The sequence below is a fragment of the Chelonoidis abingdonii genome, chromosome 15 (assembly GCF_003597395.2).
Source record: "Chelonoidis abingdonii isolate Lonesome George chromosome 15, CheloAbing_2.0, whole genome shotgun sequence".
NCBI lineage: Eukaryota > Metazoa > Chordata > Testudines > Testudinidae > Chelonoidis > Chelonoidis abingdonii.
This window is the reverse complement of record NC_133783.1, coordinates 4,016,362-4,042,387: the sequence shown is the minus strand read 5'-3', so window position 1 is coordinate 4,042,387 and position 26,026 is coordinate 4,016,362. Positions and strand designations below refer to the sequence as shown.

Genomic DNA, 26,026 nt, shown 5'->3' with positions numbered 1-26,026 from the left:
AATATTACATGTTATTTTAGACTAATTACAATACAAAAAAGTAAGCTGAAACCATGTTTATCAAATATCTGACTTCCAGTACACAATCAGTGTTGGAGTCTTATAAAGATGTAAAATGAATCCTTTTTATAGGTGCATATATTAATTTAAACTTGAGCAATGCTAAATGATTTGGCTTTCCGTTAATTTGAGGATAATATGAGGATATAGATTAATAGTGATTCGTAGAAATGCAGGTGCAGAAAAAAACAACAACCCAGCTGTTCCTTGTCAGCCAGTAGAATAGTAAAAGCAAGACAACCTGACTAGTTGTTCTACATGACCAGAATATATGAATAATGAAACAGATGCCTTTTCAAATGAGTTTTGTGGTGCAGTGTTTACCAGTGGGCTGGTGTGAGGGTGCTCTGCCTGACTCATGATGTCTGTGCAGCAAAGAAATACATACAGTAGCTTTAACACAGGACTCAGGCACTGCTAAGTTTAGCAGCAAATCCTTTTTGAAGAGTTGAGAGCAGGGAGAAGAGACCAAGAAGTCTTTTTTAATTCCTTTAGGCCTTTCCAGTGGGTAGTGTTTCTTACCAGGGTCACAGGGAAGTGACTAGTGAGGGGCTTGCCTTGATGGGGACAAGCTAGGAAAGATGCTGTCTGCATCCTGTGGAGTGAATTTAGCAGAGGACCTTATGCAAGGTGACATGGAAATTATGTTTGCATTTTTATTTCCTGAGTGTGGCTGGTTGTCATGAAACTCACCCTGACAGTTTCTTACCACCAGGCAGCAGATTCTTCCTGTTACCTCCTTGGTGTAGGACAGATGCTAGCCAGTTAGCTCTCCGTCTCTCCTGCTTCTGAGCTATCTCAAGCGACAGATGCCAGGGCCAGCTCGGTTTCCACTTGAGCATTTCTGTCATAGCCCTGCCTTGAGCCCAAATTCTGACCTTTACTGTATGAAATAAAGTACTTATGAACAAGCGGAGGCTTGATCCAGAGCAGGCTTAGAGCAAATGTCAAGTCAGTCTTCTGCCTCCTGGTTCCACCTGCATTAGGAACCTAGCTTAGACCCTAGACTAGAGCGTTGAATGCCTTAGGCTTTATGGGTCTAAAGAGACATAACTTATTAACAAAGAGTTATTAAATTTTTATCAGTTTTACAACACAATGTAAATGTCTCTTATGAATCCACACTGTATTCATTATCATTTATAACGTTAATTAAGTCCAAGTTGCATTTAATTTAGTTCTAAATGTGCCTTTGGGAGGAAGCTTTTAGAAACAGCTGCAGGATTGTGAAGCACATCAGTGCTGGGAAGTTCTTAGTTCCACTTTCAGGATAGGCCCCCAACTTGATTACCATTTTGTGTCTGAAACTAATTTGTTGTGATGTGATTGGGCATGGTCTTAGGTTAATATTGGACCAAGATCAGTAGAAAACTATTCCATAAAACCTTATGCTGGTCACAGAGACACTTGATAGCGTGATCTTGCCCTCCTTTCAAATTGTCTCCAAATTCAGCTGAACACTTAATCTAGAATGACTGCATTCCTAATATATTATAATACTTTTTCACATGATGCAGCTATCATTGGTTGAGTATTTTCCTACTCTTAGGAAAGATTTGAATAATTTATTTGCACAGATTCTGAATGTTTTCAATCAAATATATAGGAAAACACATCTCTTGGCCTTGAGTCTTCCAAATTGTGCTTGAAGTGCAATGTATTACGGTCAAAATCCAGTACAGAATGCAATATGGTTCAGTATAACGAACTGTAAGGGAAGCCATCCAGATCAGAATAATGAACAAACATGCATGTATTTGCTAATGTGTTTAGTATTGATAATGCAAAATGCCTCTTTATATCGTACTGACTGTGTCAAACACATATCACCACTGGAATTAAAAGTATAGATCTCTGAAGAAAATAGTTAAAAAATTATCTGTAGTTTTTAGTCCCTTTTTCAACTCTAATTGAAATACCGACCACCTTTCCTGTGAAAGAACTGCCACCAGAAAGCTTAGAAAACCTTATAGCTTTTCTGAGCTTTGCCATGCAATTTCCTTTGTTTGTTCTTGTCCAAAATATTTTGTTTGTATTAAATGTATCACCATTTGCATTGCAGTGTATATAGCATTATCTTTATTCTCTAAACTCCAGTGGTGATGTTTGTTGTCTGACATAGTTGGTACAGTATGGAGAGGCATTTTGCATTACAGTAGCTATGCTGCTAGAGGAAACAATGGCAACCAGAAATGAACGTTATATCCTGTTAATATACCATGAGATCATTGGTTTTGCACTGTTTTTAGCAAACCATTTACAGAACAGATTAGCATTTGTCATTTATTTCTGCTTTCAGTTCCTTTTATAATTAGCCTCTTCCTTGAATAGTATGTATTTGAGGAGACATCTTCCTCAGATTTTTGATAATGATTGTAGCTGTGACATGTGAATCACAACTTAGAAATCAAGTAAAGTATCAGCCTAGCTAGTAAATCCTCACGGACTATTAAAACTAAGATTATTTTAGCAAAGAAAAAATGCACTGCTACATTAAAAGGGATGGGACCTCCCATCTGGGAGTAACATTCAAATTCACTCCCACAAACCTATACGTTACTGGTAAATTTATTTCTCCTCTAATTGTTTTTATTGACACTGATATAATACCACTGGAATGATTTCTGATGTTCCCATGTGTGAGTGAGAGAAAGATCAGGCTCATTCGATGTGAACTGGTGAGAATATTAATGAAGTGGTAAAAAGTGTCAATTGCTCTCATTTGGCATACAAAGATTAAACTTACATCCTTAAAGGGCAGAAGGGTGGGGCGAGGTGTACATCAGTGTGGAACAGGATGTATTTTGTTGGCTTCCACGTCCAGTTAGTATTTTGAAATGTGTGAAATAATTCCCAGAATCGTCAAAGGGCCTTGTAATAATTGTGGAGTTTACACAAGCTAGTGGAATTAGTGGTGTATCCATTCTATCAATTTGTCCTACTATAAACTTTCCAAATAAGACCTCTGTACAAGCACAAAAGAAGGTATAGTCCCTGCCCTGAAAAGCTTACAATCAAGGAACTGACTATTAACAATGTTTTACAGGAATCTAAGTATTGTGTACACATTTACTTTAATATCTGCTAGCCAAAAGCCAGTGATACCTTCTGTATTATAAAATCCAAAGATTGCCTCTTTGGTATCAAGTGCTATCTTTGTCTGGCCCCGCACTTAATGTCTTCTCACTTTGACTGTAAAGAGAGAGCGAATCAACAAGGTTTCCACTATTCGGAAAATAGCAGACTTGTGCTAAATCCACATTTTATTTGATTTTATGTTTTTGGGTGCAGGATGTTTTTGAGTATTTCACACAGAATGTAATTATGTAATTTCAAATTATTTTTTATTTAAACTGACTGGTTATTGTTGCACTGAAAGATGAATTTTTGCTTGATTTTTGATGCAAAAGCCAACTCTGCACAAACGTGAACCTATTTTTGCTTTTTAAAAAGGCCTGATTTTGATCAAAAACTGGTCCTTGAAAATGGGCCCATTTGGCTCCAGATAGTTGCATGCCAAAGAAAAAGTTTCTTTGGAAATATGTAATCTTTACATTTTAGGCGTTTAATTACAAACACTTTGCACAACTCTAGTAATAGTACTCCTGGCTGTGGTAACAGGATGTGCCTTACTGGCTCCCTCATTCAGCTTAAGTAGTATCTCTCTCTGGGGACAGATACAAAGTTGATAAGCACAATATAAAAATTTACGGAGAATAGAATAGTCTAATCACATCCACTCTACAGTACCCTTCCTGGAAATTCACCATTGCCCTGCACTTTGTGTGGCAAACCACTTACACTGCTTTGAACTGGTGTACATGACTACAAAAGGTGGAGGGCAAAGGTGAATCAAGCCCAAGGTCTAAAATGCATTTGCTTGGTCTTATATGATTCCATATTTCTTTACCTGTTGTCACTGTGACATTCTGTGTGATGAAATATTATTATTCTTATGACTAACTGACACTGGCCCCTTCAGCATGTATTTATCAGTCCTGTGCATCCATGATTTACTGTCCCTGATCCAAAATACATCTGCAATCCTTAGCTGGGCTAAACATAAATTTGCTGCTTTCCTTAAGAGGATATCACTTTAATTCTTGCATAAGATCTCCCCCCCGCCCCAGTCCCCACACAGTCTTTATTACAGTATCTTCTTTGGTTCTCAATTATTTTTACTCCGCGAGTGCTTCCAGTTATCACCACCTCATACTGCCCTCTTCTTCTCCCCCTGTATTTTGGCTTTCCCGTCCAGCAGAACCATCACTGAAGAGATGAAGCATACCAATTTCTAGTCCGGATAGCATGGCGATAAATTGTCACCTTTGCTATGGTTGCGGATCCCTGCCTGTAGTGTAGATAATCAGCATATCAAGTCATTCCACTCATTATAGTGGTATATCACCTTCAGATTTGTCTTGCTAGGGGGTACTGTTATGACTTTTCCAGTTGTAATCCCAAGCACATTCTCTCCCAATGGGGTGAAGATTAAACGTTCACTCTTTGGATTCTGGATTTCTAGTGTTTCCATCTCTATGACCAGATCAAGATCCAAAGCTTATTTTGATTGATGGCTTGATTCCTTTTCATACTGCAGTTCACTCACCCATAGTTGTGCCAAGCGCACTCTCCTCCTCCCATATAGGTCAGCAACTGGTTTTGAGTCAATACATCTCTAGTCTTAGGCATTTCTTGAGGAAATGCAAAACCAGAACCTTTAGGCTTACGCAGCATACTCCAAGGTCACACACATCCCTCAGAGAATATTGATATCTTTAAGGTTCTGCCCACAAGGAATTATAAAGTCTGTAAGTGTACAAAATAGCTTTTATCTGTCTTCAGCACATGATTCTTTGGTCTAACCTCTTCCACCTCCTCTAACAGGAGCAAATAAATACCATAGAGCTAAAAACTCCAAGCAACTTGCTCTTGGAAGATGACTTTCTTGACAGCTGTCAGTGTCTCTTCAGAGCTGGATTTCTGGATGCTTTCAGAATCTCACTCTCAAAACATCTGGCAGCAACGCTCTAAACCTATTGGCATCCTGTGGCTTTTGCACTTGCTATAGATTACTTTTAGGGAGGAACCCTATCCACAAATCTCATTAAAGCTAGCATAGTCCCTTTCTTTGTGTTGGAAACAGCTACTGCTTCTCCCTGTTGACCCTGTTGGCCTCCTGATCCCACTGAAATAAGTAGCAAAATTCCCATTCACTTCAGTGGGAGCAAGATCAGGACCTATGTGTGGCCAAAGATCTCATAGATTTCTGTTGTGTTGGTTTGGTCAGTCTTCTTTTCCTCATCTCATGCTGCCTGCTCTGAAAATGAGCGTTTCTCATTTTGAATACTCAGATATCTAACTCTCAGTGCTTACAGACCATATGAGCCTTTTCTAGCAGCTGTAATACTGAGAACTGAAGTGTTCTCTTAGGATTTGTCTAGACAGCCTGAGCTACTAATTCATTTCCATGGCAATCCTGTGCCCTGCCACAATTACACACACACGCGCACACACACACACCGCCCCTTTCCTCTTCCGCTCTTTCAATGCCTTGTTTTCCACTTGGCCATACTACCACCTTGTCTCATAGACTTTAAGATCAGAAGGGACCGTTATGATCATGTAGTCTGACCTGCACAATGCAGGCCACAGAATCTCACCCACTCACTCCTGTAACAAATCCCTCACCTATGTCTGAGCTATTGAAATCCTCAGATTGTGGTTTGAAGACCTCAAAGTGCAGAGAATCCTCCAGCAAGTGACCCATGCCCCATGCTGCAGAGGAAAGTGAAAACCCCCCAGGGCCTCTGCCAATCTGCCCCAGAGGAAAATTCTTTCCCGACCCCAAATATGGCGATCAGTTAACCCTGAGCATGTGGGCAAGACTCACCAGCCAGCACCCAGGAAAGAATTCTCTGTAGTAACTCAGATCCGATCCTATCTAACATCCCATCACCGACCATTGGGCATATTTACCTGCTAATGATCAAAGATGAATTCATTGCCAAAATTAGGCTACCCTATCATACCATCCCCTCCATAAATTTACCAAGTTTAGTCTTGAAGCCAGATATGTCTCCTTCAATTCCTGATGCTCTTGGCCAAACTTTCACCCCAACTTGATTAATGAAACCAAACTCTGTTCCACGTAACACAGATCTTTAATGAACTTTCCTTCCTGAATCTGCTCCTTTTGAAGAGATATGACTTGGCCAGATAGTCCCACTTGTGCCCATGACCAGTCAAATAAACAGGTTTGAGTTCCTTGCATAACCGCAATAACAAAAGGAAAATGATAATCCATTCTAATACTGTACTTTGGCAGTGGTTTCAATATTATATTGTTTTTTGCTGTTTGCCATATAGAGATGTAGTCTCTATATTATAAAATTATGGTTAGCTTCCCATTAGATATACGTGAAATGACATCTATTTCCTTCATGTAACAACACTAAGTAGTCTGTTCCTACCCTCTGTAGGTACTTGAGTGTTAGTGTAATATTTTTGTTAGAGATCTAATCAGTGGGAATGTATAACAGTAATTTGTTATTTCACAGAGGCATCTTGATTCTTTTTTGTTTTTGTAAGAAAAATATGATCCCTGCTACACACATCCATCCTTTAGAGTACTTTTTCTGTTAGAGATCAAATCACCATTGTAAGTAACGTTGTCATAAGTTATCACCACTAGATTTCTTAGCTTACGCTTTATTTTCCACTCTTAAGAAATTGTGAGCCTTTGCTCCCCTGCAACAATCAGTTGTAGCCAAACTACTGTCTGCTTTGGGAGATGTTTTAATATTAATTCTTTGTGCAGTTGCTTTTGCAGCTGTAATCGGAGTTAGCTGTCACATATCCATTTCTTATTATTATTGTGTTCCTTTGCCTCTTCTCTTTTGCCATCGTTTACCTAAAAATGACATGCAGAACTTCTCTAATACTCCATAGCAGTGAATTATGTTTCAGCTCTACTTTGTGATTGCCATTTTTTTACTGATTGTATAGATTTAATCTTAGTTATGTGTATCTTAGATGTTCATTATATTAGTAAATTTACTAAATGACGCTTCTATTTTAGATGTGTTTGTTTAGAAGACAACATAACTTCATAATACTGAAGTCTGTAAAATATATCACTGGAATCACTAATAAAGAGAGTGCTCTTTCTTAGTGGTATATTTTACTGATTTCTTCATGGCGCGAACTGTATTTAATTTTATTTCTGTAAGCGATCAAGTCAAAATACATAATAAGCTATTGATGCAACATAATCATTCCTTTTGATTTATTTGGATGTTTACTCAATGACTTATGGAGTTTTACATGTTAGAATTAGTCTGTCAACAATTAACATTCACTGCTTATGAAAGTCATACTTCAGGTAATGGAGTGTTATTAAACTGCAACCAATGTGCTAGAAATCTGTCTTCTGATAATAAAATTTCTATGTATAACAGCAGCTGAGAAATACTGCTATATATTTATGCTTAGATCCTAGGATAGCTGGGGAGTAAAACCACAGAGAGGCTTGAAACTCAGTACAGCCAGCAGATGGGGCTGCTGGCTCACAAATAAAATAGCAGCTGAGAAGGACCCAAGATCCTGTAATTTTTTTTTTTTTTTAATAGTTTAAGAAATACATTTTGTTTTAAGAAAAACAATTTCTAATATTTCAGATGCTTCTTGGCAATTGTATAAAAGTACTCGCAAGTTGAATATATGTTCAATATATACATGTACACATAAAACAACAAACCTATATGTATTATATAAACATGTACAGAAGCTTACACTTGGCTAATATACGTTTATGAAAAACACATTATCCACACATGATTAAGAAAAAAAAGTATTAAGTCCTACATCCCAAAAGAGTGTTGCAGCTCAGCCTGAGAGAGCCCTGGGGTCATTGAGTTTGAACTTGCCCTATTCCACTTAAAGGGAGTTTTTTCATTGACTTGAATGAGAACAGAATCCTAGTGAGAAAGCCAGAGGAAGTGTCAGGAAGCTTTCTTTACACCTTGTTGCTGATGTGAACCATAGCATGGGAGTCTCTGTGAGATATAGACATTTATCTGCCTTTCAATATGGCAACAAGGAGCTGCAGAAGGGGAAGGAAAAATTTGGGGTGAGAAACATGTTAAAAAAAAAAAGGCAAAGTCAGAGATTCTGGGGGCATTGGGAAACTTTGGGGCAAGAACTGAGGCAGAGTTCTCTAAATAGAGATGTTTGAAAACAGACTAGACAAAGCCTCGACATATAGGGAAATTTTCATAAGTGCCTAAGGAACATAGGAGCACAAACCCATAAATCTCTTACGTTCTCTTGAAACTCTCCATACTGAATGATCTTGTACTGGCAAGAGGATGGTAAGATGGTTTAATAGGACTTATTCATTAAATTTGTTAAAGAAAACCCCCTCAGCACAAACATGTTAAACCGTCCTTTAAATAAGGACTGAAATATTCAGAGTAAATAAAAGGTTATTTCCTCCGTTTATAAATTCCAGAAGATATTGATTGGAATTTTACTGGAAATGTATATTTTAAAAAATAGATAAAAATTGACACTTGGCACCAGAAAACAAAGTAATGACTCTATTTAGGTTTCTCTAGGGTGAAATCTACACATCCCATTGCTCTTAGAAAGGAAACAATTTCATCCAGCATCTAGATTAGATTTATAGGGCTCTGCTATGAAGAAGTAAGCATGTGAATATTGCAGAATCCCTTTCCTATACACTACATAACCTTCTTTCCTGTCAAATGTGCTATACACAATAAACACAAGATTTCTCAATCCAGAGGAGTAAAGCAATCACCAAGGGCCCTGTTCTCATTTTCAGTATAGTACTCGGCATTCAAGTATATTATATTTTTCCCACTGAACTTTAATGCAGATGGAAGCATGCAAACAGTTAGCTACACCACAGGCATTGTTCTGGGTGTGGTTTAGGAGACTCATTTTAAATATAGGCTACTCTTTGTTTGGTTTTTGACCATGTAGGAACTGCACTGGTCTTAACAGTGATTGATCACTCTGCAGTGTATTCAGCCACACAGGGGCAACCTCCATTAGTGTGTAGTTCACAAAAACAACAGGACAGATTCCTAGTACAGGTTGACAGAATGACATAATTGTAGTCTATTCTTGCTAATGCTTCTACTTCTTCCTCCATGTCCTCTGTAACTGGTGTCAAAACCCTCTCTCAGGCAGTAGGTCAAACAGTGCTATGCTTTGGCTTGCAACATATTAAGACAAAGACAATCTGTGCCAACTATGGGTGTGGAAAAGCTTAACACTGCAGTTTGCCCTATGATACCCTTAAGAAGGGACCCAAAAAAGTCATGGCTTTTGGCTTAATATGTTTCATCTTAAAGGAACTGTCGGAGGACCACTCAAAAAGGAATGGCAATACTGTATGTTTGTTTAAGAAGAAAAGCACAGAAGTAAAAAAATAATATTTATATTGTTTTATATTAAGAAGAAACCTCTGTGTATCCAATACATCAAAGAAAGTAACCAATATTGACTTATCACACATTCTTTTCATGCACATTTCATCTCAAGGTACTTCACAAAAAGGGGTATTAATATGACTATCTTATATATAGGGAAATTGAGATACAGAGAAATTACTGGCCCACTTACTTCCATGGGTGATGTGAGTGTTCAGCACAACTGAACATCAGGGCATATGGGACCTGATCAAGTTCTTATAATAAATCAGTGGTATTGCTGCAACTAAACCCCAGATCTTTCAACTCCCGGTCACCAACTTGTAACCATTAAACCATCAAGCATCCCTTATCAAAAGCATCCCTTACCATGATGCTGTCCATGTCAGGCTTTGAGCGATCCACTTGCAGATTTCTCTCTGTCACTTTTGCTCCTTCCTATCATTTAAGGTACCAGAATAATATGACCCTATACAACACCAGTGTGTAAAATCTACTTGACAGGATACTTACTCCCAATGTATCTGATTGGAGAATTTGTGTTTCAGCATTATCTAGCTGCAGTGCCATCTGCACTTCTCTTCATTTTATTAGTCTTCTTAAAGGAGGTGGACCTGGAACAGAATGCCTGTAGGTGTTGAGGGAGTTCTGGTCTAATCCCTGGAACTTTGACCCTTGTCTAATCATTCTTCTTTCCCCATCCCTATCTTAAAAGTCTTGGAATAAAAGCTCCTTTTTCAGACCCCAGTAATATTTCACATAGCCACGTTGTGTGGAGAAATCACGTGGACTGTTAAATCAAAAAAGGAAAATATCCTCTGGATTTTTTTAACCTGTCATTCAACAGTTTGCCAATAACAGTTTAATGGCTTGAATAAATAGTTACTGAGTGAATAGTAAAATGAGAAGGCAATGTGGAATGGGGTATCTGAAAAATGGAACTAAATGAATGGGAGAGTACTAAAATCTGAACCAAAAATAATACATACAAGGTTCAGGAGAACCATAAATAAACCTGACTATAAATTAAAATTTGATTATAGATTTCACAAATTAGCTCTTAGTTTTTACTGTGTGCCTGTGTCGGAGGAAAGTGAGGATGGTTACTGCATATAGCAGCGCCATGTTGTACATCACTATGTCAGAACATACCATTTGCTGTACCGGGCCCATCAAGTTTGGCATCCTTCCTCTGGCATTGTCCTACCTATACCTGAAGTCTATATAGGCACCCAAGCAGTTGTGCAATGCTGTGCATGTAGGTAAAGCTTTCTTCCTGTCCTGTTTCATCAGCTCGCTCCCTGAAGCATGAAATATGAACAGTTTAATGCTCCAGATCTAAAGCCTCCTAAGTTCAGTAAAAATATTTTCTGTGATTTCCATAGGCTTTAATATGAACAGCCTTAACCTAGTTCCTCACTTTGCTAACATGGTAATAGAGAGTAGGAGTGATAACAGGTATCTGTGGGAAAGCACTGATAACATGCTGCCCTTGGATTAAACTGGAAAAGCAAGGAAAATCAAAGCTCTACAGTTCCTTCAGAGGGTTACTGTATCCCTAAAGAAATATCTTAAAGGCTTCATGCAGTGTAAAATCTCAGCCTGGCCTTTTTATCAAAAGACTAAGGTTAAACCAAGTGTCTTTACAGCATATCCTTCATTGTGCCAAACTATGTACCTGCCTTACCCTAAAAGCCCATATATTTTAACTTTTTATCTTTGTTTAATAGAAGATCAGAGCAGCCTTCTATAATACATAACAGGATTCCACCTACCAGCATTTCACACATTGTGTTAACTGCTTATATAGAGCATTCAAGTACAAAAAAAAAAAGAAAAGAAAAAAATCTACCTCTCATATAATCACTTTTGTGCTGTGAGAATTAAAAGAGGGAAGACCACTGTAGTGTTAATACAAAATGTAAACAGCAGATGCCTGCTTTACAAAAAAAAAAAAATTGGAGTGATTCATTTGAAGGTCAATCAATTTTATATGCTTTTAGTCAAAAGATAAAAGCCTCAAAAAAAAACAAACCCAAAAACAAAAAAACCCCCCAAGTGACTGGCTCCTTGGGTCTTGTTGTTTCATAGAGAATACCTTATGCAAAGGTTCAAAGTGCATTCAGTATTTCCAGCCATTTGTAAAACATATAGAACCCTTACGTGCTCGACAATTTTGGATCTTTGTTTTCTTATCTTCTTGCACGTCGCACAAACTGAAACTGATTGCCAGTGAGCCTCACCTGCTTTTATATTGGCAGCACTGTCCAATATGCATGATATCTGTTTCCTTTACACAAACAAAAAAAAATTAAATGCATCTCCATGAATTTTGAAGGCACGTAGGCAGCAAGGCTGCAATCCTTTCCTTTCATTCAGAATTACCATTTCAGACACCAAACAAATACTGCTCTACAGTTTTCTGAAATTAATATTCTTGTATCTAGTCAGGCACCATTGCCTTGTAGTCTCTAGTCAATGATTTCATTGCATATGCTACTGAAAAAAATAATCAAGCCATAATTATAAATTCATAAAATAAATAATTCATTGGTATAAAATGATTTTTAAAGGGATTTAATAAGATTTATTTTCCAGACAAATAACACAAATGTTCTGATTAAACCACGTTTCCGTGTATGCTAACCTCCAACCCAAACCGATTGGGTACATTTTCTTTTTTGAAACTACCTTTGATAAGAAATACATTACAAACTCATCAGTTTAGCTTCCTGTTAACAAAGAGACAGCAGCCGTCTGGATTATTCTAGATCCGCAGTGAAACTGCCACACTATGTACGCTCAAACTAAAGCTGTGCAAGTTTGACAAGGGGCAGATGAATCCAGGAGTTATTGTGCAGGGGTTTAAGTCTATGCGGCAGCTGACGGTTGAAATAATCATCTATACATTGCTCTGAGCTAGCTGGGGAAAGGTTGAAGCTGTATATTTTCAACATATCTAGTCTAATGGTTAATCTGTTGTCTTGTACAGAGGGTGCTGGGTGGAATCACAGCAATAGCTGACAGTTTGGAGGAATTGCAGTGGGTATCTTCGGTTGCCTGATTCACAAAGTGGTAGGTAGAAAAATAAACAGGCTTGCAATTGAAAGAGGAAAGTCATGTTCACTGTCACTCAGACCAAAAGAATTTTGGTACCCAGAAGCTCAATCAACGTATTGATTATTTGCATTCAGCAATAGGGAGCTCCGTGTCATTGTATTCCACCACCTCAGGAGTTTGAGGTACATAAAACATGCCAGATTACAGAATAACAGTGATTGCTGTGTTTGGTGATAAATGGAGAAGTTGCTTAAGAGAAAAGAAAAGTTGAAGGGGGAAAAAATCAACTAGTTATTCAAACCAGGGATTGGTAGACTGCTAAAAACTCCTTGTACTTCAAGTCCTGATGTGGTTTATCTGTATAGTGATGTAGTATCACCTTTTACAGAGATTAAGAGGATGTAGTATGGGTTAGAATGAAACAAAAAATGAGGCATCTGCAAGGTGTCTGATGGTTGGCTGTGAGGGAAAATGCTATGTTAAATTCTGATGAAGTGATGGTATTGAAAGCCTAACAATTCCAATTGATTATTTTATTTTATTTTTGGTATTGTTTTGGTTTGTCGTCGTCGTCTTTTAAACACATCTTTATCTCCCCTTCCAGGCAAATCACACTGAAGCCAGATCCAGCCGTTTCTTTGAAAGAACTGTACTGGTAGTCTGCCTTGTTACATTTAAATTAAAGCTGAGAATAAAACAGGAAGCGCCATGGGTATAGAATTAAGCACATGGGTTGTTTTTAAAAATGTTCAGTATTTGCTGGTTATTGTTCAGACTAATTTGATTGTAACAAATATAATGTATAGAAATAGAACAAGTAAATCTGCAGATATGATTTGATAATATAGTCTTTAGGCAAAACCTTGTATTTTCTTCCCAGGGTGCAGCTTGGCTGAGACCTTTTGTGAGGCTGCATATTACTACCTTGAAAATTAAACCTGTGTATAAATCAGTTGATCCCTTGACATTTGATAGGCATTATTACCACTTAAGATAATGCTAATAGGATTTCTGGCCAAGAGACATACAGTGGTTGCCATTAAATAGACATTTACCTACAGTTACCACACAGAGGTATTAGAGATGCTAGCTTCTTATGTATAGATTAGGAAATATCGCACTGTCTAATCCTGAGTGTGATTTGTGATGACCACTCTGTATATCCCAGTTTTATCTTCCCATTTTCTCTCATCTACTGCCCTTCTGTCTGCAATCCTCAAAAATCCATTGATCTTCTCTACAAAAGACTGATTTATGGATCCATGGCAAAGGCTCTGTGTTCTTATCATTAGCAATGGTAAGACACTACAGATGCGGTGGTCATCATCAGAGATGGAGCGTTTGACTTTGACTTTTAGCACAAAAATCACAGGCCTTTACTATTTGAGCTAATTTGGCTGTGAGTGAAAGAGGATTGTTCTTTAATTCAAATGGTAGACCTATTGGGGCTAACCACAGAATAAAGACTTGATCACATATACACTACACTGGATGATGTTAGCTTGAAAATTATGCAGTGTTTCAGAGAAGAAAAGGCTCCAACACAAGTAGGTTGGGTGCCAAGCCTGCTGAAGCGTAGGAGGTCTGTAATGACATATTTAGCTCTATATAATTAACAGTGATATTTTCCCCATATGTGTGTCACATCAAAATCAGTATCGCGTCCATGCAATAGGTCAAATATTCTAGCCAGATAAAAAATTAATTATGTAAATAAGAGATTTCAGTTTTTATTGTACAGTAGGGTACATTTTAAAACATACGTGCTTAATTCATGCACATAGAAGAATTTATATGTACATACAGAGGTACTTGCATGTGCAAACTATTGATCATGTAAAACTTAATTATGCGTGCAGCATTAGTTAGCCATGAGGCTCAAATATATACTTTGTGCACAAAATTGCTTCTTTATGCCTGTATGTGTATTTCAATATGTAAGTTAGGTGCGCCGTTTTTTGAAAGTTTGGCCCCAAAGGATTGTACATTTTGCCATGCTATCTACACTAAAAATACCAAATCTGAATATCTCCCAGATGGACTTCTGGTCTGGTAATTTCTGTATTTCTAGAAGAATTAAATTAAAAATGGGAACTCTTTCACTTTACCCTGGTTATTAAGTTTGTAATATTTATTTTGACGGTATAGTGGGTAATCGGGGTATACGAGGTAGAGCTAGAAGTCATAAAGTGAATTTGAGCCAAGGAAAATCTAGGCTATCAGGAGATAAATCCCTAACGATAAGATCTATGTGGGCATTTATACTACCCAGTAACATGGTATCTGAGTACCCAAGGCCTACTATGCTCTGGAATTGTCTCCCTCAAAAAACTCCCTCATATGAGTTGATTGGAAAGGCTTGAGAAGCATATTGGTAGATTTTTCCCTCTCTCCTTTTTACTTCAAGTATTTTGATGCAAAATAGTAGGGGTTTTTTATGGATTATTTTCACCATTATTAACTGTGAACAAAAATTGAAGCGAGATTGTTGTATTTCAGAAAGTGTTCAAATAAGCACATGGCTCACTGGACCTGTGTAGAGAAGTAGGCTATGTGGGTACTTTTTATTATTTGTCACTGGAGAAATTCCAGAAGTAGAAGCATAAGGTTTGAGAAACAGCACAATCTGTCCAATCCTAGGCTGATGATTCCCTGAGAATTTATTCATTCAGTGTGGTACACAACATTTTGTGTGTGATTTTAGTTAGTCGAGGTCACAAATTGCCTTCCTGTAGTTTAGGATCCCTTTGAAATATTATGTATTAGTACTTGACCATATTTTATTATTAGTAGCAAACAGTAGAAAAATACTGCAAGTTAGGTTCTGATCCAGCTTTCATTGATATAAATATTTTCATCCACATCAAAGGGAGTTGGATCAAGCCGTTAATATAGAGACCCTTCTCAGACTAATAGGTACTTCATTCAATTCACTATGATGGAATCTTGATGATCAGTGCATACTCAATCTATCATAGGTCATGTATGATAAGCTTTTTGGAATCAAGACAGAGTCCTTATTTCTTGGAAACGATTGGCAGGTATCTGAGTGCCTCATATGTATTCCATTTCCAGCTGACAGTAAACTGAGCAAAGAGGTCAAAAACATGTTGACCTCTGAAACTGCCTTTGAACTACCGCCTATTCACTTTTACTGGAGAATTTTGTAAACCAGTAGAAACAGGTGGAAATAGTGCTGCAAGATGAGCCTATATATTCCTCCCTCCAGACCTTCTTCACCTATGACAATGTAATAATGCAATATAGACCTTGACCAGCTCAAGGGTATACTCACCTACTTTTCTATGTCTATGCAGTGTTCTTGTAGCCATGTTGGTCCCAGGATATTAGAGAGACAAGGTGGGTGGGATCATATCTTTTATTGGACCAACTTTTGTTGGTGAGAGAGAGACGCTTTTAAGCTTACATGGAGCTCCAGGCACCAGCGCACCAATTGCGTGCCTGGGGCGGCAAGCCACGGGGGGCACCGTGCTGGTCCCTGTGAGGGCGGCAGTCAGGCAGCCTTCGGCAGCTTGCCTGCGGGAGTTCCGCCGGTCCCGCAGATTCAGCGGTGGGTATGCCAAAGCCGTGGGACCGGCGGACCTTCCATAGGCATGCCGCCGAAGGCTGCCTGATTGCCGTGCTTGGGGAGGCAAAAAAACTAGAGCTTCCCCTGTTCGGGAAGCTCTGTGCAAGCTTGAAAGCTTGTCTCTCTCCAACAGAAGCTGGTCCAATATAAGATATTACCTCACCCTCAACTTGTCTCTCTACTTTTGTATCAGATTGAAACCAGCAATAGGAGATCATAGCTGCGTAATTTTATTGCAAGGCTGAACCATGTTTTACTCTGTCTTCTGCAGTAGGTTATATTCATTAAAGGTTTTATTTAATGTGTTGTTTTTATTAAGTTACCTTCTGCTCCTTAGAAAAGGAAAAATTAAGGCTGACAATTTCAAACTGAAACCACATTCAGGCACTTAAATTGGTTGGTCTTGTTTTTAGAGGTGCTGTGCATTGACCTTGGTGAAATTTGCCAGTGCTGAGCTCCTCTGAAAATCAGGCAACTTTTATTTAGGTACCTAAATATGGATTTAAGTCCATAAGTATAGGCACACAAGTTTGAAACTTTTGACCTTGCCGCTTTTCTGATTCCTTCTTTACTTTAGTAGCAACAGAGTACCGTATCTTCCCTGACACTTTCAGCAGGTTCAAGGGAATAAACATCATCGACAAGCTAACAAATCTTGAGATCTTTATCAACTTTTGGGAAATAGGTTTGGCTTCAAACACACTTTCTTTAGGATTATTGCTTAAAGATGATAATATGGAATAATCCTTTTATAAGGGTTGATTATATACATAGAAATATATAGAGAGCCATTTTTTGAAAATGTTAATAAGGCCGCAGATATAAACCTATAAATCAGCTACAGAAATTGATAGTTTAAGCTTTAAAGCTATAATTCCACATAATATTAAAACTGATTTATCCTGTGGTTTGAAACCCTTTTTTAACACACACAACATTAATTTACATTTTTTCTTATTATTTAGAAGTAAAGAATGAAGCTAGATCAAGTTATCCAAAATGTTCATTTCAGTTCAAGAATGCAACTACTAATGCACTCGTTGGTGCCAAGCCCACTGAAGGAATCCCGGAACCTGTTCCGCTTGTTAATAACTGTAAAGGGAGCCTCTTTCTACCCAGCAATCCCTTGCTGCTGCACCTTAACTTGTTGAGTTCTGTTGAGCATGGAAAATCTACTTACTATAGATTGCAAAGGGCACTCCATTTGCCTGTAAAATACTGCTATCACCCTCAGAATCCTGAACCAAGATCTCCGTAGGTAGCCTCTTAGTTGGATGGATAAGGCAGTATAGATTGGTTTGTGCATGGTTTTACAGTTTGAGTGTTTTCAATGTGAAAATGACATTACTAATGCTCTGTTAACTGCTTACAGATGTGGGTTCCTGGAGATGTGGTGATTAATAACTTAAACAAGATAGTTAGTAACTAATGTTTCTGGTGGTTGATGTTTTATCTTTCTTATATTTTATTTGCTTTCAAACACCTACCTTCTAGACAATGAGTTTACTAGGTGTTCCATTTCATGTAGTACTTGGTAGCTGAAAGATTGTTAGATAATCCAGCTCATTTTGGGGATCCACAAAAGGGAAGCACCCATAAACTATGTTGTTAGTGACCTTGAAGAGGCAATGAAAGAGACAATGTTTTTAAAAATAGTAACAAAATAATAAAAGAAAAGTTATGAATTTGTCCGGTGTTTCTGGAAGACATTTCCTTTATTTGGCTTAAAAACTAAATGAGGATAAAAGTCAAGTAATATGTTGTTACAGATGTTCGGCTCTGCATTAAGGCTGTTAAAATTACCAGCACATCTTAAATCAATTCATGGAACATTGTCTGGAGGTTATGTCATTGAAATAATGAATCCTTTTTACTCAAGAATAAGAAAACATGTTAAAACATCAGTGTAACTTCAAATTAAACTCCAGCATAAACCAGAGTATCTGAAGCCTCATTAGACTTGCCTGACATTTTTCTAGCACTGAGTCTTCCTGAACTGTAAAACTGTTAGATTCTGTGCCTATTAGACAAGTGAGCACTGGGCTGTTACAACAGAACATTAAGTGTTATACTTAGGGATGTGCAAAAACAAGTTTTTGAATTTTATGAGAACTCAAAGGCTGGATTGAGTTCACATTCTATAAAATTCTGTATTGAATTCCTGAACTTGTCTGTACTTTCATGAAAGCTGGTAAAGAAGGTCTGCATAATATAGTATGGCTGTATTGTAATACAACTCCCACAACATTAAATAAATTGAAAATATTAAAAATGGAGGCACATTCTCATTAACAGAAGCAGTAGGTCAAATGTATAATATTAGCATTCAGTTGTCATATATCACAGCCTGTTACTCAAATACAGTTGTCTTTCATGAAAGCGAGTAAATTTAAGATTCCCTTTTATTTTAATTTTATTCCTCTCATGCAGAAACAGGAACCATGAAATGAAAATGATATTTTATAGCTTAACTAAAAGTTTTGCTAGATCTACTTTCTTTAAATATACAGGAAATTAATAGAATATATTAAAGCTAATAATTAAATATGGTTTATATCCTACTTGTTACTAAGAACCCATCTGTGAGTTAGCATTGCAACACTTTTGGGAACCAAGCCATAGGTAATGGTTTCCATTACACACCATTTCTATATTTCAGCTTCAGTCAATTCTCCCCTCCCCTCCAGTTCCCATCCACACGTATACACATTTAGGGAATAAAACTGCGTTTCCAAACTGCAGATACACTATAAACTCTTTGCATACAGATTTCATTTAAAAACAAAATCCTGATTCAAATGTGACATGATTAAAATAGGTGATCTTTCATTGCCACAATGAAAATAAGTGGCTCCCTTGCCTGAGCAAGGCATGACTTTAGTACAGAAATGAGGTGTTTCCGAGGGCTTTGCTAATAGATATTAACTTGTGAGCCATGTAACTCTAGAACATTGCAGGTAAACACAGACAGTAATACGGCATAAAGATGATGGGCACTTAATGAAGAAAAGAGCTTGTTTATTGTAGGTACAACACTAAAAGAAACTGTACACTTTGTCAGGAAACCCAGCAGTGGAGACCATCATTCAGGAAGGTAATAATAAGGCCTAGTTGTACAGTTGGCCAGTGTGATAGTAACAGCTGGTAAGGCTGGAAAAAGCAAATGCTAGACCATGTAAGATGAAAGATCCTTGTTGGACTTACCTTTTACATTTGAAACAGCAAGCGTAACTCTCTTTAACCACCTGAAGGCTTGGAAAAATACTTTTTTTATAGCATTTTGCACTGTTAATAGAAATATTTCTGTATATAATATCATTACAGCTGGTCTGTATCAAAATAAGACTTTACAAATGCTCCTACTGGGTACAGAGCTTCCTTATACTAGTGAAAAAGGTATAAAATACACTCCACTTGTACTATATTACTGAATTTCTTATAAACGTTTTCTAGCCCCATGGGGACACATTAATTTAGATGAACTTTGAGCTTTTATTTACTGGCAGAGAGAAACGTACTATTTGTAGGCGATTTCTGCAAGCAACATTGTGCATGGTTATTTCCTTTAATCTCTTAAGTGGTGGGTCCATATGATTTGGACTGACTGTTTATATCAAATAAAGAACAAGGGAGTCCTGTGTATGCATTAAAAGCAAATTATTGCCTGTGTAGAATAGCATGTGAATAACTGTTTTTGACAGACAAGTTTAAAACAAGATTACACCATTTTCCAGAGAATGATTTGCCAGAGAGTGTTATGGAATGAATAAAGAACCACACTTTATTATAAGTAGAGCTGGGCAGATACTGCTAAAAAAAAATTGGGGGAGTTTACAAACAACTGAATAGTGAAGTGATTAAGTTTTATTGCAACTAACTCTCCCAGAAAGTGGGTTTTAAATGTGCACATTTGAGTATTTGTTGAGGAAATGTGTACACTCTCAGCCAATCAAAGAACAGTAATTCACTATGTGATTTATCTAACGAATCACAAGTAGGCAGCGCAGCTAGAAATTTGAATGTCAAATATATAACACATTTCACGATTATGCTATGGATTTTATAAAACAAAAAATGAAATAGTCAAATATTGAGGAAATTTCATATTTTTATGGATGTTCTCTAAGCAGAAAAAAAAGACTGAATTAGTCCAATAAATTATTTGTTGTAAGTTGATCATAGCTCAGTTCTAATTACAGGTCCTTTTGCATCACTCTTTGAGGCTTTTAAAAAAAAAATCCAGGATTTGTTAGGCAATGCCAGGTCGTTTAAGAAGACAGCAATGTTGCCTTTCCAGTGTCCAGTCTTGTAATCTTGGTGAAGGCAAAATGAAGTTCCATAACATACTCCAGAAAACAGACAGACATGACAAGCTAGAATGTGGGCTGTAAGAAAATAGTGTCAGAAGAGGATTGTAGCAGGAGGATATTGCTTAATTCATTCTCAGATAAATCTGGAGCAGGTGACATATGTCCAGGTCTGCTTTTTTCTTCCTATATAGTTCATTGCAAATAGATCTTTTTTTCCAGCTGCTGCTTGTGCACTTCTAATGTGTATTAAGCTCCTTTAATGTAGCTGCTACTACTAATCTCTTTCTTTTTATCTTTAAGGTAACAGCTACTTAGGCCTCAGTTACATTGTCTTCTAGTCTGTTTTTCAATTAACTGTAGGATGGAAATGAGACTATTTTTCATTCTTGATATTACAGCATTAGTCTGAATTTGAGAAACCACCATTCACAGATGATTCCCTTTGATAGCAAACATAATACTTATGTGTGCTAATTATCAAGTACAGTAGCTGTCTTTTAAACAGTAATGATGAAGGTTAATATTAACACATAACTTATTAGAAAACTGTGCTTGTTTAAAGCGAATAGTATTATGTTATAGGTAATCCGCTGATGTACACTTTATAGTAATCGCAAGTGATTTTATATTTGGAAAATGATCTTTCATTTAAAATGCACTCTGTCCTCATTAAAAGATCCTTTGTTATAACACACCCTCTGTTATACAGGTACTATCCCCTACTTCCATTCAACCATACTCTGCTCATTCCTGTTATAACAGCTCCCCATTGTGGGAAAGGTGGAGTGATGAAGTCTGAGTTGTGCTGGAGATCTGTGCACAATTCCAGGCAGTGTTCACAATCCTGACTAACTGAAACATTAAACATCAAGGCATTGAATATTTTACATCTCTTCATGAAGATTCTGTTGTCTGGCATATGAGACGCAAGAACCAATTTGTATCTGGTTCATTAGCAAAAGCAGGCTGGCAGCTATTATGTTGGTATTTCAAATAGTACTTTATCTTTCTGTGTATATAGCAGAGCACTAATTCTACTCTTCAGTAGCACAGATTAATTGATAATGACTCAGAGAATAACATAAATGCTGTTCCCTCCCACTTTTTTTTGTTTTAAAAGTATGAAACCAATTTGAACTTCTGTGTTCAAAACCCTAGTTTTCTTCCCTTCTCGAGCTCCTCCTCCTCCAAACCAATCTCTTTGACTAACATATTTGATTTTTTTTTTTTTTTTTAACTGTTGGGCCTAAAAAGTTAGTAATGAAGTATCAGTGCGTGAATGGACATTGAGTGTGTGTTCTTTGCTGTGTCACTTGTATTTCGTATAGTGCTTAAAAGGGTCCTTAATCTCATGAGTTGCCTCTATTTCCAGTTGAAGATGAACATCCGTCGACACTGTCACCCAAAAAAAAGCAGCGAAATGGAGGCATGAGAAATTCACCCAACTCCTCGCCCAAACTGATGAGGTAAGACTGCAAGAAACTCATATCTTTATCTTCTTTCCTTCCTCTACACCTCCCCCTCCTCAAAAGGGGGGGAGAGAAAAAGATTGTTAGATGGTTTCTGAAAGGCTGAAGTATTTATTCTGTCAGCTTGTCAGCAGTTAATGATAGAGCTGAAAAAAATTCTGTCATGAAAAACAGTTTGAAAAGCTGTTTGAAAAATACATAGGCTTTAAAGTCTTAGCTGTCACCATGTCCTGTCCATGTGTAGTTCTTAAACAGCAGTGGCACTAATGATAGCACTAACCAATCAGAGGAACTCATGTGGTTAGTTTGCCTTAGGCAATTCTCTTTTTGTTGGAATCCCTCTGAGTACTGTTTTCTGTACTTAAGGCCATATGTGAGATGTATCATCACAATCAAAAATGAACCTGAATATTACCTTCCTTTTATCCTGTCGATTGAAATCAAATTTCTGTTAATTGATTTTGACTGATTAAAAAAAGTCTAATAATCCATGTACTTGCCAAAGCAAAGTTCAAAACTAATGCAATTTTACTCAGGCTAAAAGCAATATTAATTATGAAATACAGGGATTTTTTTTTTAAGACTAGTACCTACTCTGAAAGTGGATGATAAAAACATCTTCTGGTTGTTAATGAAATGTCCCTGCTGTTGTTGGACATATAGTATTTTACAATAAGGGAACCCTCAGCTATTTAAGTGATTTCTTTCCATAGGACAATTTCCCTTTAAGCAAAGGTTCTCTGGAACTGGGATTGCTATTGGGACATTGTACTATATTGAAGCAATATAGCACTTTTATTCTACTTCTCTCTCTGCCTTACCCTTTTCCTGTTGTGGTCAATGGGTGCAGGATCAGGCATGCATCACTTAGCACCTTTCTCTGCTTACTGGAAGAAGCCATGTTCCTTTAACAGCTATAGATATAGCCAGATGATTTTCCCCTCTCTACTTCAATCAGTGCAGTGGGAATTTCCTTAGCCAAATCAATAAGCATCCTTTTTCTGTTTATCGTTCCTACAGTCTAGGGCATATTCAAGGGCATAACTTCTTTAAGTCTTCATCTGTGTTTAGACTGCAGGACCAAAAGTGAGATTGATTCACTGAAGAAAATGCACCCAGCTGTGTCTTTTTTTTTTCCCCCATTGACCATCTATTTCTGTTAAATGTATCGTTAAAAGTTCTCTGCCTTCCTGGTAGCTCAGCCTTGCCTATGTGTCACTGATTTACATGCTTGTTTACAGTTTCTGAGGAAGAATAAAATGAGCATACTGCCAAGCTTCTCATTTTTATGATGCCAGTTGTCATGTTAGCATCGTTTTCAATTTACTCACCTTTGGATAATCTTCATATCTGGCACTAATAGTTTTATCTGTTTAAAGTTTGAAAAATGTGGGAGCTTCCCCCTTCAGCCCTAAATTTGGGGAAGTAAAACTTTTTTTTTATTTTTTAAAAGAGAGCTGAAACATTTGTAGCTGAGTGCACTGTCCCTGTTTGCTATGTAAAGTATGCCTCATTTCTTTGATCTTGAGTAGTAATAATTCTGGGGAGTTATACTGTTTTCATATGCTTCAAAGCTGTGTCAAAGTTTTGCTGCTTAAGGGTACTTCTTTATTCTACTGGCTCTTGGGTACTGAGATGACAGGTCCTCTGTACTAGGTGCAGGCTTTTTCAAGTCATAGCCTTCAGCAAAACATCAAATTACCAAATACAGGGTAACATACTTCTACACAAATGCCTTTCCTGTAGATATATTATACCATATATATTAAATACTTTAGTGTTACATGGTGCATTTTATGTGCAATAGAAAGTGATGGTTTGAGGTAGCCTTAGGGGTACTTTTTTTCCACAAGCAGAAAAAGCTAGTGTATATCCTATCAAGTATGGTTTTTACAGGACTTTCTGCCCGAAGGCCTTTGTAAATAAGTAATGATCAACAGATTGGCTGTGGGTTTTTGAAAAGCATGCCTGTGTCAGTTTGCATGATGAGGGGAAATTTTCAAAGTGGAGCCTGCTTTCATTGCCTGCCGAAGAGCGATTGAGGGAGAGTAGTCATCCCAAGCTTGAGCTGCCTGCTCAGTAGCACATCAGAATTGCTAAACGTGGGTCGAGCAATGAGTGGAGAACTTGCCAAGCCTCTGAATCCAGACTTTGTTTTCTTTCTCCTCTGTCTTGCTGCTGAATTGACTTACCCACCCTATGTCCCCCACCCTCACCCCTTTCCCATACCCCCTAGCCTCTCCTCCTTATATGTCAGGAACATAGTGGCAGACTGAATTGTAGCTCAGAGCTCTCAAACCCAATAAAATGGAATGAATCAGAATAAATATCTGTTTTCCTTGCAAGCTGTGTAGTGGTAAGATCCTCCTCTTTGCACAGCAAACTAGGCTCCATTGCCTATTTTTTTAATACTTTCGTGATTGAAATTGAAATTTATTGACCGCTCCCCCCCCCAAATCCTTGGCTAATATCAATTAGAAGTATACAATGTTTCCTCCTAGGTAAAAGCACTGTGATGTTCAAAGCTGATACTTTTAAAATATTTTCTCCTAAGTCGTGATGAAAACTACTTTGACAGGGCAGATAGGACCCACACTGGTCACAAGGTGGTTGAAGAGAGCCTGTGGTTTCCTGCCCAGCTAAACCAGCAGACAGCGTCATACATAGAGAAGTGAGTTAAAAGGAGGAGACCCAGCCCAGGATGGACCGGGAAGGAGAGCAGAGTTGTGCTGCTTCCTCGGTGAGGGAAGCCTGGTTCCAGCCAAGAGCTTAAGACGGCTTGCTACCTAGACGAGCCATTTTGTGAATAGGACGAGTAGGCTCAGGAAGATGGACAAGAAGGGACTAGCCACATGGAGACAACCCTGGAGCAGAAGGGCACGCTCTGACTGCCAAATCCCCAGCTGACCCAGATTTTTAATTATCTGTTTTCCTTTTTGTTTTGGACTCTTAACACCCCAGACAGTGTAGGACTCCATTGTGCCTTAACCAGACCATGACTGTGGTCCTATAAGTGGTTACATCCAACTGTCAGGGCCCCTAGCAGGGAAGTCATGCCTTCAAGTCCATGGAGCAAGGGTACTTAGATGACCCAGTTACATTGCATAAGCCAGCTCTTTTTCAGTTAACAGACTAGTCCATAAGTCATTCCTGCTGTGCTGGGGATGAACGGCTGGAAGTATTGATCATATGGAGTGGGAAGAGTATGCACAAAATTCCATCTGAGGACTTAATCATAGCTCTATAGAGTCACTTCCTGCTCAACATTACAGGTAACATAGGGCCCAAAATTCTACAGCAATACTGCGTTTCTGCTGTACAGAGGGCAAACCAGTGGAAGCTCATGCAAGGAAGAGGTCACTGTGCTTCCCTGTGTGTCATGGGCAAAATACCCACGATAGCTCTTTCCACTGAAGCACAAAGGATAAGAAGGGATGTGTCGTGAGCACGGCCAGTAGGTGCATGAGCAGAGAGCTTTGGGCAGTTCAACTAATTCTTAATTTGAAGTGAACGTAAGCTCAGATGTTTTTGAGGTTCACCCAGCACTATACAAATCCATATTACCTAATATGTTGCAGAACACAAAGACTCTAAAACTCTATTTTTACAATGCAAGAAGCAAACTAAATTACTAGCTGAAGTAAATCATTACAAAATTTGCAAATGTCTTGTAGATACTATAAATGTTTTAGATGTATATGCTGCGAATCAGGAACAGAATACCTGTATTATAACACTGGGTATATACACTAATAGTCTGGGTAAACATTTAGACAATAAAATGAAAAACGCATATTGAGCCAGATCCTAAGCTGCTGTAAATTGGCAGTTCAAAACAAAACAAAACAAAAACACCAGAAGAACAAACCCTAAAAGGGAAGAGAGAAGGCTTCTTATAGAGACTTATCCTAGACATAGAAAGACCTCCTGTGACGCCACCTCACAAAATGAAAAGGGAGAGTGAGGAGGAGGAAAAGGAAAGGAAGGAAACAATATACAGCAGAGTAACAGTCACATAAGGCATATCGGGTTTTCTTTTTCATGAGATGTTTGCAGGAAGAAAGTGTGGAAACATTT

At 37.8% G+C, this 26,026-nt stretch overlaps 1 protein-coding gene across 17 annotated transcripts in view; it reads left to right on the top strand.

Moving 5' to 3' along the window:
* The window catches only part of KCNMA1 (potassium calcium-activated channel subfamily M alpha 1), a 902,086-nt gene that overhangs the window by 778,203 nt on the left and 97,857 nt on the right, over positions 1-26,026 (top strand). For all 17 annotated transcript variants that reach the window (XM_075072755.1, XM_075072754.1, XM_075072751.1 and 14 more), the window contains one exon: positions 21,853-21,946. In XM_075072755.1, the coding sequence (XP_074928856.1) occupies positions 21,853-21,946 (94 nt within the window). The remainder of the gene's footprint in view (positions 1-21,852; positions 21,947-26,026) is intronic.